We start from the raw sequence: 14582 nt of genomic DNA on the forward strand, positions 1-14582 counted from the left end.
ATCGTTAGCCCTTTCCATGTGCGGCGACAGGTTTCATGGGCAACGAAAGCATTCTTGGTGGCAAGATTGCGAATGCGATTAACCTCCACCAAGAGGCTTTTCATCTGACGCTTCAGCTAGTCATGATGCCTATCCTGTTTCTGATGAAGAGCCACAAGAAGTTCTCGGTCGTTGAGAACACGAGTGCGCTTCTTGGGTCTTGGAGCAGTTGTACGATCAGTGGCTTCAGTAGACGCAGGGTGTGGTGCACGTGTAGTGCCAGCCAAAGGATACACCCGAGTGACTGCTTCAACTCCTTCAATGTTCTGTGAGAAACTCTGATGCTCTGCATTCTGAAGACTTAGAGGTTCCTTTGCAGGCACAGGATAGATGGCTTCAGTAGAGATATCCACATCAGGCAGAAAAATCCTATGATTGCAAGCAGATGGTTGATATGAGATATCGGAGTGAAGGTTAATTGGCCGCATTACCCATGGGGCGTAGAACTTCAAGCCAAACAGATCAGAGCCCGATGCAGCAAGTTGGCGGATGAATAAGTCCTGTGCATTGAAGCATTTTCCATGAAGAATATAGAAGACCAAAGTCTTCATTGCACCCTCAAGCTTGGCATTTGGAGAGTGCCCTTTGATGGGCTAGAGAGTTCGCCTGATGATGTGATAGATGGTTCGTGGCAGATACTCAAGGTCTTCAACGAAGAACTCTGTTGGATAAGCAGCATCTTGGGGCAATGGCTTCATCATGCTGAGCATCTGACTCATATCAGGTTCCGGCCTCTTAAAGATGCTCTCAATAGCTTCACTATGCAGCTGACAGCCATGCTCGTAGAGATCGCCAGGAGTGGGCAAACCAGTAAGCTCAATGATGTCAAATGCATTGGCTTCGTGATGAACATTTCCGGTCATCCACTCCATGACCCAAGTCTTCGGATCTCTGCTGTACCCGCGGATGTGAAGGGTGGCATAGAATTGGAGCAGCAGCTCTTCATTCCAATGCTCTTGGTTAGTAACGAACGGCAGCAGTCCAACTTCCTTGAAGCAATCCAAAGATTCTCCTAGACAGGGCAGACCAGCTATAGCTTCAATGTTAAGGCGCTTGTGTGGGAAGATGCGACCTTGGTTGTAAAGAATGCATGAGTAATAGCTTCGCTGAGGATAGCTCCAGAACGGGTCAGATGATATCCTTTCCCTTGAGTAGGGGTTCCTGGAGCTATCGAAGAATGTGTTGTCTGCCCTGAAGCCATTGATATTGAAGGAGTCAGGTGCTGATGCAGGACCTGGGAACCTTGGCAGTCTTGGGATTGGCTTCTGTACCTGAGGCCTGTGCTCAACATGATAGTCGAACTGGGGACCGGCAGCAGACTCAGGAACAGAAGTGACGGGATCAGTGGCTTCGCTGTCTTCTTCTTCCGTTGGGGAGGGCTCCACATTAGCTTCATTGGTGGTTGTGGCAGCCGCAAGATTTTCATCCTCCACTTGACGAGCTGGAGGGTCGGTCACAGGCACGTTCTCCTTGAGAACTGCTTCTTGTTGGGACAGGGGAGTGGGAACTTGTGGGACTTCTTCTTCCGCGGCTGATGCAGCCGGATTGTCTTCAGCAGAGACTTGAGGCCTTGGACCTTTGCGAAGCCTGCGCAACGCGGGCGACGCTTGTGGAGTTGGAGTGGGCTGGGCCTCAAAGTCTTCTTCCTCTTGTGGGCGATCCGCCCATGAAGCATCATGTGCAATTGGCGTCAGTGGACGACCAATGCTGATGAGTTCGCTGTTCTGAGGAAGGACTGCACCATCTTCTACATTGTCATGTTGACCAATGTCTTCAGCAGTGATGGGATCAGCTGCTGGAAAGTCTTCAGCTTCATGAGCCTCTGTGGAAGCAGGCTCATGGATGGTCAGTTGGCGTTCATGGCATTCAGCTTCAGGATAGACCATACAAATGGGTTCAACTATCAAGGGCTCTGTGGGAGCTGCCCGATCTTTCTTGGTCTTCCTCTTCTTCTTGGAGGGGGCAGTTGGAGAGGCTTCAGAATGTTTCCTCTTCCTGGCTTGGGTGTAAGCTTGTCTAACATAAGTTTCTTGAAAAATGCTTCACAACCCCAAATCTTTAGAAAAGACAAACTGGGACTCTTCCCGGTCCACATCTCATGTGGTGTCTTGTCTACGGATTTTGATGGTACCTTGTTAAGTGTGAAAGCTGCAGTTTCTAGAGCGTATCCCCAGAATGACAAGGGTAAATCCGACTTTCTCATCATAGATCGAACCATGTCCAACAAGGTGCGATTCCTCCGTTCCGATACACCATTCCTTTGTGGCGTACCCGGAGGTGTGAGCTGAGGTACTATACCTCTGCTTTCCAGATGATCATCAAACTCCTGGCTCATGTACTCACCTCCACGATCAGATCGTAGAAGTTTTATAGTCTTGCCGAGCTGATTCTGCACCTCGTTTTGAAACTCTTTGAACTTTTCAAAAGTCTTTGACTTGTGCCTCATCAAAAAGATATATCCATATCTACTCAAGTCGTCGGTAAAAGTCACGAAGTACTGATAGCCACCTCTGGCAGTTGTGCTCATTGGTCCACACACACCACTTTGTATCAGTTCCAACAGCTCGGATGCCCTCTCACAACTCTTTGCGAAAGGAGACTTAGTCATCTTGCCGAGCAAGCATGATTCGCATGTCTCGAACGACCCAAAGTCGGTCGAAGTTAGGAGTCCATCATCATGGAGCTTCTTCATGCATTTCAGACTAATGTGTCCAAGCCGGCAATGCTAGAAGTATGTCGGATTTATCTCATTGGGCTTATGCCTCTTGACATTCACGTTATAGACCAGTTCTTGTTCTAGATTCAATATAAATAACCCATCAACAATGGGTGCATAGCCGTGGAACATACAATTCAAATAAATCGAACAACCATTGTCCTTTAAATTGAATTCATAACCCTGACTCATCAAGCATGAGGCAGAAATAATGTTCCGACTAAGTGCAGGAATGTAATAACAATTATTCAATTCCAAAATAAATCCAGAAGGAAGCTGGAGTTGCATCGTGCCGACCTCCAACACAGCAACTCTTGCTTTGTTTCCGACCCTGATGTCAATCTCCCCTTGTGCCACACGCCTAGTTCTTACCAGCCCCTGCATCGAGTTGCAAATATGAACAACTGATCCGGTATCAAATACCCAAGAGCTACTAGGTACGTCAGCAAGGTAAACATCTATAACATATGCAACAAGTGTACCTTTGCCTGAAGCAGCATTCCCGGCCTTTTTGCCATGCTCTGCAAGCCACTTGCTACAGTTCCTCTTCCAGTGACCAGTTTCCTTGCAATGATAGCAAATGGTCTTTGAGTCCGGTCCAGACTTCGGCGCAACGGCGGAAGTTACCATCTCCGTGCCCTTTGCCTTAGCCTTCTTCTTAGACCAACTCTTCTTGAACTTAGCCGATTTCTGCACCATCAACACTTGATGCGTGCCTTTCTTAATATCCTGCTCTGCCACTTTGAGCATCCCATGCAATTCAGTGAGCTTCTTATCCATGCCATGCGTATGATAGTTCGAGATGAACGTCCCATAGCTGGGCGAAAGAGAACCCAGAACTGCATCAGTAGCCACCTCATCCAAGAGCGGAAAGCCCAACCGATCCAAAGCTTGCACATATCCGATCATCTTGATCACATGCGGACTCAGTGGATCACCTTCCTTCAGCTTACAATCCATCAAGGATCGCCAGACGTTGAACCTTTCGGTTCTAGCCTGCACCTAAAACATGCTCTTGAGACTCTCGATCATATCGAAAGCCCCAACATCTTCGAAATGCTGCTCCAAATCGGGTTCCATACAAGCCAGCATGAGGCAGCTGATCTCGTTTGATTCATCAACGAGTTTCTGGTAGGCATTCTTGGTTGTGGTACTAGCATTATCGGCAGGTTCCTCTGGAAGCGGATCCTCTAGAACATGTTCCTTTTTATCATGCTTGAGAACAATTCTCAAATTTCTATACCAGGTAGTAAAGTTTGTTCCATTCAGTTTATCCTTTTCTAGAATTGATTTCAATGCAAAGTTGGGTTGAGCAGGTGGTGCCATTGATCTACAACAAAAAAATATGCAATCACTGAGCAATGCGTTTATGTAGAGTAATTCTAGCCTTGAATAGAAATACTCCCACTGAAGTCAGCATCCCTCCACAAACTCTCAGTGATTCAGGATCCGACTAGCACATGGGACTAGTGAGCTTTAGCATCACTGCTAGACAACATGTCTCTCCGGTAAGCAACTCCTTGCTAATTGTATCTCCATACGACTCCTGTCGGTCGGGTAGGTCTCTCATACCCCGGCCCCCAACCTTCTTTGCCACAAGGCCCAAAACCATTTTGATAGCCTTGTCAAGCTAACCTGATGCAGTGCATGTCCGTGTCCGACACGAACCCTTCAGTTCAAGGACACCTAGCAGCACCCCAATTTTATGAGCCCACTACTAGACATACTTGACGTGTGAAGGTGCAACATCGGGGATGGCAATTCGCTTGATATTCATGAGGGATCTTTCTACCATTCTAACATGCATAGAAAACAAGGAAGCATAACAATCACAAATAAACACATATTGTGAAATAGTATGGCTCCTTCATGGATGTCCTTCTAGGTCGGCTCCGACTCCGATGACCATCTAGGAACTCAATCTTGTTTGTCACGCCGGGAAGCCAAGCCACCAACCTGATCTCTATTATCCAACTACTACAACTAGTAATGAATTTTACAAAGAGTCACAAGTCGACACGCAAGTCGTTATACAATATAATGACAGCACTTTGGCTCCTGCCGACTGACAAACATGACACGCAGGCCATGTATAATTTACACACATGCATCACATACACATGAGCCATACTATTCACATCAAACCTTGCAAATAAAGTTATGCATAGAATCACATTCTATCGGTTTGAGTGGTCATGTATGAAATACAAGGCGCTACGCACACGGCGGTCCCGCTAGCCGGTTAGCGGACGGGGTTCGAAGGGGCAGCGCCCGACGTTTTCGGAAATCCTAGATCACATCTGAACTCCGATCACGCCGAATTCTCTGATCTGACCGATCTCATCGATCATCGCGAATCCGATTCGGATTTACGTTTCACTGTTAACCCCGATGGCGGATAACCGACCGGTAGAGGTAGATCGTGTCACGACCTCATTGATCCCAAATGACAGAAAACATAGCCTCATCAATCCCCATGTGTAGTTGATCTCATCAACCACGCACATAGCCAATCTCATAAACGACGACAGATCTCATCTGCCGCCTCCACATATCTAATATGCATACGATCTGAAACCAAATCCTATAGCAGAGGCTCTGATACCACTGTTGGGATCTACGGTAGGATGCGTCGACTCAAATTAAAATTTCCTACGCGCAGAACAACCAAGAACATGCTACGGGAGATGGATCACATTTCGTTACCACTAGACGCGAAGTGTCGTGCAGCGGAAGAAGAGTTGGGGCAGCGCGTCCGCGTGGATCGTCTCCTCCTCGTCCGATGTCCCTCGTACAGCCGGAGGTCGGTTCCCACGTACAGGTTCACCGGAGCGGCGCAAGTGCACTGCCTCTAACGGTATCCGCGCGTGCAGGAGGAACGTCGCGTGGTGGACTGCTAGGTCCGATCACACAACTGGCGGCGAGTGGAGGTGTCTATACGCAACACATGCAAACCCTAGTGACAGCGCCGAAGCGATCAATCGCGTGAGTGTGCGGCACCTCCACTCTATATAGGCGTCCATCGCGGGCTCAACCCTTGGGCCTCACACGGACCCTAAAGCCCATAAGTCTACTCGGCCACAATCCGAATACAGTTCGGATCACATCCGACCAGTGTCCTCGGATCCGACCTCGTAGGTTCCTTCCCTTAAGCGCGCGACCCCTTAGGTTCAAGTCGGCTTGGTCGAAGTTCGGATCACCTCCGAACTGCATGGTTGGTAGCGGCCTCCAGCAAGGCATGCCGAACACCAAGCAGACTATGAAGCTGGTTAGCCAACCTGTACATCATACTTCCATTCCTTTTGCCACACGATATATGTTGTCGAGCTCAAGGCAAGTCTGTCATCCTTGTGCTATCCCGACCTCTTTCTCATTCCAGTGATGCCGACCACAAACCGGATTATCTCATAATCCTTGTCGCATGGCCATGCTTATCCTGGTCGGATCACACGAGGGGCCCAGAGTATATCTCTCCTGATCGGAGGGGCAAATCCCATGTTGCTCGACCACGTCTCGTAGCATGGTTCTGGACAAACCCGAAACCTACCTTTATAACTACCCAGTTACGGAGTAGCGTTTGGTCGGCCCAAAGCAAGTCTGTCACCATCCCGAGTACATGTGTCAGCTCAGGTCGTAGGACATAGAACCTATGCTGTACTAGAGACTCACAGATGACATATCGCTGCTTCTCATAGTTGGGTCTGTCCGACTCGGACCTTATCTCGACTCGGATCCGACTATGTCGAATCCGACCAGATCCGTCCAAGTCCATATTATCCGGTTAGCATCCAATGCCCCATGGCTAGTGAGACCAAGCCATCGACCGTGTCATATGCTAGTCTAGTTGGCTGCGCGTCCACCCAGCCCTTTCGACTAGGGACCTTTTAGGACAATCATCATACAATGCATAGTCCCACAAACAAGTCACGTACTTGCTGATACACATCATTGATAATGTCCAAGGACTATCTTTATTCATAAACACATAGGAAATATCATCATACATGATTGCCTCTAGGGCATATCTCGAACAGTCTCCCACTTGCACTAGAGTCAATCAAATAGACATCGAATGCCCATAGCTCTAACGTGCCCCTCGTACAGCCGGTGGTCGGTTCCCACGTACAGGTTCGCCGGAGCGGCGCAAGTGCACTGCCTCTAACGGTATCCGCGCGTGCAGGAGGAACATCGTGTGGCGGACTGCTAGGTCCGATCACACAACCGGCGGCGAGTGGAGGTGTCTATACGCAACACATGCAAACCCTAGTGACAGCGCCGAAGCGATCAATCGCGTGAGTGTGCGGCACCTCCACTATATATAGGCATCCGTCGCGGGCTCAACCCTTGGGCCTCGCACGGACCCTAAAGCCCATAAGTCTACTCGGCCACAATCCGAATACAGTTCGGATCACATCCGACCAGTGTCCTCGGATCCGACCTCGTAGGTTCCTTCCCTTAAGCGCACGACGCCTTAGGTTCAAGTCGGCTTGGTCGCAGTTCGGATCACCTCCGAACTGCATGGTTGGTAGCGGCCTCCAGCAAGGCATGCCGAACACCAAGCAGACTATGAAGCTGGTTAGCGAACCTGTACATCATACTTCCATTCCTTTTGCCACACAATATATGTTGTCGAGCTCAAGGCAAGTCTGTCATCCTTGTGCTATCCCGACCTCTTTCTCATTCCAGTGATGCCGACCGCAAACCGGATTATCTCATAATCCTTGTCGCATGGCCATGCTTATCCTGGTCGGATCACACGAGGGGCCCAGAGTATATCTCTCCTGATCGGAGGGGCAAATCCCATCTTGCTCGACCATGTCTCGCAGCATGGTTTTGGACAAACCCTAAACCTACCTTTATAACTACCCAGTTACGGAGTAGCGTTTGGTCTGCCCAAAGCAAGTCTGTCACCATCCCGAGTACATGCGTCAGTTCTGGTCTTAGGACATAGAACATACGTTGTACTAGAGACTCACAGATGACATATCGCTGCGTCTCATAGTTGGGTCTGTCCGACTCGGACCTTATCTCGACTCGGATCCGAATACGTCGAATCCGACCAGATCCTTCCAAGTCCATATTATCCGGTTAGCATCCAATGCCCCATGGCTAGTGAGACCAAGCCATCGACCGTGTCATATGCTAGTCTAGTTGGATGCGCGTCCACACAGCCCTTTCGACTAGGGACCTTTTAGGAGAGTCATCATACAATGCATAGTCCCACAAACAAGTCACGTACTTGCTGATACACACCATTGATAATGTCCAAGGACTATCTTTATTCATAAACACATAGGAAATATCATCTACATGATTGCCTCTAGGGCATATCTCGAACAGTCTCCCACTTGCACTAGAGTCAATCAAATAGACATCGAATGCCCATAGCTCTAACGTGCCCCTCGTACAGCCGGTGGTCGGTTCCCATGTACAGGTTCGCCGGAGCGGCGCAAGTGCACTGCCTCAAACGGTATCCGCGCGTGCAGGAGGAACGTCGTGTGGCGGACTGCTAGGTCCGATCACACAACCGGCGGCGAGTGGAGGTGTCTATGCGCAACACATGGAAACCCTAGTGACAGCGCCGAAGCGATCAATCGCGTGAGTGTGCGGCACCTCCACTATATATAGGCGTCCGTCGCGGGCTCAACCCTTGGGCCTCGCACGAACCCTAAAGCCCATAAGTCTACTCGGCCACAATCCGAATACAGTTCGGATCACATCCGACCAGTGTCCTCGGATCCGACCTCGTAGGTTCCTTCCCTTAAGCGCGCGACCCCTTAGGTTCAAGTCGGCTTGGTCGCAGTTCGGATCACCTCCGAACTGCATGGTTGGTAGCGGCCTCCAGCAAGGCATGCCGAACACCAAGCAGACTATGAAGCTGGTTAGCCAACCTGTACATCATACTTCCATTCCTTTTGCCACACGATATATGTTGTCGAGCTCAAGGCAAGTCTGTCATCCTTGTGCTATCCCGACCTCTTTCTCATTCCAGTGATGCCGACCACAAACCGGATTATCTCATAATCCTTGTCGCATGGCTATGCTTATCCTTGTCGGATCACACGAGGGGCCCAAAGTATATCTCTCCTGATCGGGGGGGGGGGGGGGCAAATCCCATCTTGCCCGACCACGTCTCGCAGCATGGTTTTGGACAAACCCGAAACCTACCTTTATAACTACCCAGTTGTGGAGTAGCGTTTGGTCGGCCCAAAGCAAGTCTGTCACCATCCCGAGTACATGCGTCAGCTCAGGTCTTAGGACATAGAACATATGTTGTACTAGAGACTCACAGATGACATATCGCTGCGTCTCATAGTTGGGTCTGTCCGACTCGGACCTTATCTCGACTCGGATCCGACTACGTCGAATCCGACCAGATGCTTCCAAGTCCATATTATCCGGTTAGCATCCAATGCCCCATGGCTAGTGAGACCAAGCCATCGACCGCGTCATATGCTAGTCTAGTTGGCTGCGTGTCCACACAGCCCTTTCGACTAGGGACCTTTTAGGAGAGTCATCATACAATACATAGTCCGACAAACAAGTCACGTACTTGCTGATACACATCATTGATAATGTCCAAGGACTATCTTTATTCATAAACACATAGGAAATATCATCATACATGATTGCCTCTAGGGCATATCTCCAACACATTCTCAGCTGCTGGTCTGCACTACCGAATAGGTAAATATCGACTTGGGCTATACTCAATTTAGTTTCTGGTCACAACAAGCCACGTGCTTTCATCCAGTGCATGAAACATATTTAGATGACCACGGAAGCTTTGTGCAATCTAACACGCCGACCTTGTCAACTCGCTAAATGAAAGGTTAAAAGTACCAATGGAGGTGTTAAACTGCTGAAAGTATGCACAAATCTCCAAAATAGTGAAAGAACTCTCATTATGAGGCAAAAATGGTTAAACTATTTTTGTAACACCTAAATATTGCAGGGCAGAGTTATAAGAGGGGTCATGAGTTGCTTTGGAAGCATGGGAATGGCTAAATAACCTGCAAAATCTGTAATAGATGCAAAACAATATAACTCTCAGAAGAAATATTGCTCTTGTCCATGTGAAATATTGCTCTTGTCCACGTGATAAATTTAAATGTAAAACATTTAAAGTCGACAGAAATGAGCAGGAATTTGAAATCTTTTATAAAAACTATACATAAAAGAGAAAATCATAGTTCAATTCTACTCAAAGACAAAGATGATGATGCACATTCTATGCTAGCTGGCACATCTACACAAAGAACCAACATGGCAAATGCAAGGAAACCGGAGATAAATCTTTGGCTAAGATTGAAGAAAGAAAATAGGATGAGCTCACCTTTGATCTGCTTAGCACATCCAGGAATGACCAATTTCTTCCTTAATCATGTGAGTGCCCTGGACAAAACAATCTTCTAGTTCATTGATGAGCAACCCTTCTGAAGCTCCAACAAAGACGAAATTTAGAATTTTAACCCAGAGCACATAGTCACAGTGATTAAGCAAACTGGAGCACTCTCAAATGCTAAGCAAGCTCTACTTTCAAGAACCATATAAAAATCAATGAATAGAAGGCTGAGTGAACTAAACAGACTTTGGTTAAAGCTGTCACACTACAATTAGAAAAGCATATCTGTAGCAGGTGAACCACAAAATTTATATACAGCCAACCTGACCGCACAAACGCACCAGTTCATGGAATGTTTACCAAGACCTAATCAAGCAAGCCAATAGGAAACCTAACCTTGTTGGTAAACATCACACGCATCCAACAAAATCAACAAAGAACCTGCACATGGAAAGGAACATGGAAGAAATAAATGTCTCGGCTCACACACATTTTATCAAACAGGATTCAGGAGACGAGCAGAAAAGATCTTAGCTCCGAGAGCAAATAACCAACTGATGTGATCGCATACCCGAGCAGCAAGCCACCAACAAAACAAACAAGCCTGTAAATCCATCAGATTGCTAAAGAGGAAATGTTCATTCACAAATAACCTAATTTTGCTTTGGTAGATCTTAGCTCCGAGTGCAAATATATAGTCCAGCCAAGACTTTCCCCAAAATTCTGCAACCAATTAGACTTTACCTAACTATTTTCATTTGGTGAATATATATTAGAGCAAACAAAAGTACATGATTAATTTAGCAGCAGGTACAAGCACACACCTAACAAGGGGCAATCCTACCTTGGGTTTCAGAGGCAAGAAACAGTCGAAGATCGAACATCGTTGTGTTGTCGTGCATTTAGCAGCAGGTATTACTACATATAGAGTAAAGAAAATGGTCGAATATCAAACATGGCGTCCTTCCTCCTTGCTTGATTCATCACTTCCTACTTCAAAAAAGAAGCAGAGTATCATTGCTCAATAATAACAATAGCACCACATTGTTTCATAAACCTGCAGAGACAATGGAAGCAGAGGCAAGATTCGGTAAGAACACATCCACAACGAGCACTGTCAACACAATATGGCACAAATTCTGCAACAAAACCATGGGGTCGGAGACAAAAGAGAAGTACCTTGTAGATGGGGATCCTGAGGAGGCCGAGGGCGCCGGCGAGGCTGCAGTCGGTCCGCTGTAGGATGAAGAGGAAGAGGCGCGTGGCGGGGCTGTAGGACATGTGCATCTGCAGGCACGCCCCGTTGTAGCCCCTCAAACACTCCGATGCCCTGCGGCAGGGCACCGGAGGCAGACGGATTCAGTCAAAAACAATACACCCCAGATTGAAGAAATTGAGGAAGGGGATTCTTTCGGTGGGAGGGAGGGGGAGGGGAGGCACTCACAGGTTGTTGGCATGTTGGATGTCGACCTCAAGCACCTTGAGAGCGTCCCTGAACAACCTCCGTGTGGTGCACGACGCCGCTGCCACCATCTCCCCCCTCCTCCTCCGCCACCAAAGGACGCTGTCGCCACAATTGTCGAGGGAGTGGAGGGGATGAGGAGCTTGGGGTGGCTGTAGGGCAGGGGGAAAAGATTTAGGGTTGGAGAAGAGGGAATGGGGATGGAGGAGAGAGTGGATGGGCGCAGGGCTCACGACGGCCTGCACGTCGAGCGCGTCCCTCGCATGGTGTGGTGGTTTTTTCCCTTGCGTGGTGCACTGCGCCCTCGCTGGGTTTTTTTTCACGCGGCGTGGTGCGGTGGTTTTTTCCCCTTACGTGGGGCGGTGCGCTCGAGGCATCGATTGTGCCTAGCACTTCTTGAGGCTTTATATATTCAATGAGTTGTTGAGTTCGGTTGTGATGCCATGTTGTACAACACATACTTGCATGTTATGCGTACGTGTAACGTGTATTACTATGTGTGGGATCCGACACCTAGTTGTTTATTCTTGGTAGCCTCTCTTATGGGGAAATGTCTCCTAGTGCTTCCACTGAGCCATGGTAGCTTGCTACTGCTTCGGAACACATGTGATGATTGGCATGTCTCCTTCTCTGCTCTCGTGTCTGTCCCTACGGGGAAATGTCACGTGGTGCTTATCGGAGTCCTGCTAGCTTGCTATAGCCCGGTTTCACTCACTGCTGACCGACACGTGCATTGTTGGGTCATGTATGCATCTCCCTGTAAGTTAGTGCCATCTTGAGTTTACAACTAGTCAAGTGGGCCCAGGTTCTTTGTCATATGGGTGCTAGCGACACTATCATATACATGAGCCAAAATGCACAAATGGTCCCGGGCCAGGTAAGGTGGCACCCATGGGGATATCGTGTGTGAGGCCGCAAAGTGATATGATATGTTAAATGCTGGATCGATGTGACTTAGGATCGGGGTCCTGACAGCTTTGGTATCAGAGCCTGACTGCCTGTAGGATTACCAAGCCAAACTGGTCGAAGTCGTGTCTAGAAATGCTTTAGTAATATAAGGGAATTGATTGTGGAAGGGAACGTAAGGCTCTTTTTACTCCTTTACCTTATGTCCTTCTGATCTGAGTCACCCTCTTCTTTCCTACGGGGATTAAGAACTAGGCTTCTCATTCTTCTATCGGGATCACGTGTTACTAATCTGTAGACTCATAGGATTGTTGGTTTCAAGCCTCAGTCCAGTTCCTAATACTTCCGTATGTTGACAGTTGATCTTAGAACCTTGGCATTGCGATGTTAAGTGGTTATGCCACCATTTTTGCAGGATGTCTCAAATCTTTTCGAGCAATTACAGCTGTTATGTTGTTCGAGTCATCCCAGGATTCTAAACAATCAGATGCATTTGCAAATCTTTTCTTCCTGTCCCAATATTTCTTTGGGCCAGTTTAACCACACTAATCGGTAAGTTGAGGTACTCTATTGCCTCGACATATATGTTGGAGCTATTGTTATGACCCTAGGTGTCTTAGGGAATCACCTAGTAATCTAGCCATGTTTTGTGTTCCCGGTGTGATGATTTTGGTCGTCATTCTCGAAAGCATCCCGTGATGCCATTTAGTTAGTAGGCATTCTATTTCTGGGTTCTTGAACCCGAGATTCACCCTTCACGATAGTCCTCGAGGTCTGTGGTATTTCGTTCTTCCAAATACCATAAATCACAATAAGAGTGGTCTCGATGAGTTCTCTGTTATATTTATGACTCTGCCAATCCTACCTTCTGCATGGGTTATCCGGAAGAAACATGTTGAACTTGGTTCGACATACTAATCTATGCATCCACAACTCAGAAAGTTATATGTTCCTTGAGTTGTCTCTCCTCAGCTATATTTCGACCCTGGTCTATCAATTGATAGTCAGGAATAGTTGTGCATTCCTGTTCATCGATGCCTCTTATTCTTGTGGTCCGTCAAGCCATTCTATTCCGGAATGACTAGGAGAAACAAACTCCAGTACCTTATCAATTTCTAGGATTGGGTCAAAGCAGTTGTATTCCGCAGATCAAAATGTCACTCCAGCTTTTGTTCTGATTCTACCTTGGAGTATTACCATCTTTATATCAAGAATATCATGGGAATTACACACCATCCTATGAACTCTTGATAAAGTGATACTTCTCGCCATCATTATTCATTCCTCGGTCCCCGTGTTGTTGCAACCGGAATGCCGACAAGTGAACTATGATGTGTGAAATCAATACTCCTAGCAACCCTGTTGCTTGGTAGTTAAAGGACGATAATTTCATTCTTAGTGTGTTGGTTATTGAATTGTCATTCTAAGATTAATCGTGCTACCTAGTCCATTCCTCCTGGTGCACTCTTCGATCAATGAGTTAGGATTGTGTCAAAACCTTGCTTATTTTATCACATCATCTTGCCTCGTAAGCAAGATTGTTCTCGAGCCCAATAACTTAGCAGTGGTTTGTGATTTTCCAAGTATCTTCTTGGAAGTATCACCAGGTTGTCCCCTAACTATTATGTTGAGCTTGTGATCAAGTTGGCTTCTTGTAAACTACCCCTTCTCCAAGAGTCTTGTGTTGGATACCCCTGAGCTAGTTGGCCAAACAACAACTTGGAGAGTTGGAAGATGAAAGCTTGTCCCACTTAGTTCATTGCCAAAGGGATATCCTTGTGTTTGTGTGTTTGCTGAGAAGAGATGATATCTTCACTGATTGCCCTTTGTGATCAGTTGTTGGATCTATGGCCTTGTCTAAACTTTGATTTGAGTGTGAGCTATCGTCAAATCAAATCAGAACTAACGATGTTCGTAATGTTGTCTTACTCATGGTTGTTTTCCTCGAGCACGCATCATTATATTCTATTGGTCTAACCAATGCTATCACCGTGTTCACTTAATTGTGGAATTCCATCTATATGGAAACCTGGATGAATTGTTACTGAGCCCATTGGCAACATAATTATCATCTCCATGATTTGTGCTGAACATTAAAGCTAGTGTTGCAAACT

At 47.2% G+C, this 14582-nt stretch overlaps 1 protein-coding gene across 2 annotated transcripts; it reads right to left on the reverse strand.

Moving 5' to 3' along the window:
• Positions 1-8946: 8946 nt before the first annotated feature.
• On the reverse strand, positions 8947-11781 carry LOC147979752 (E3 ubiquitin-protein ligase AIRP2-like). 2 transcript variants are annotated; one of them, XR_015618974.1, is made up of 4 exons: positions 11545-11781; positions 11280-11430; positions 10497-11157; positions 8947-10150 (listed from the first exon to the last, which is right to left on the reverse strand). XR_015618974.1 is itself a non-coding variant. In XM_087547151.1 (3 exons), the coding sequence occupies exons 1-3, from the start codon at positions 11631-11633 to the stop codon at positions 11122-11124; spliced, it is 276 nt and encodes a 91-aa protein (XP_087403277.1). In that variant the 5' UTR covers positions 11634-11781; the 3' UTR covers positions 8947-11121. The 2 variants fall into 2 exon arrangements, 1 of the variants encoding a protein (XP_087403277.1); XM_087547151.1 differs by having other exon boundaries at positions 8947-11157.
• Positions 11782-14582: the final 2801 nt, after the last annotated feature.

Source organism: Triticum urartu, chromosome 3A, assembly GCF_056163025.1.
Source record: "Triticum urartu cultivar PI428250 chromosome 3A, HENAU_Tu73, whole genome shotgun sequence".
In the NCBI taxonomy this organism is placed as follows: domain Eukaryota; kingdom Viridiplantae; phylum Streptophyta; class Magnoliopsida; order Poales; family Poaceae; genus Triticum; species Triticum urartu.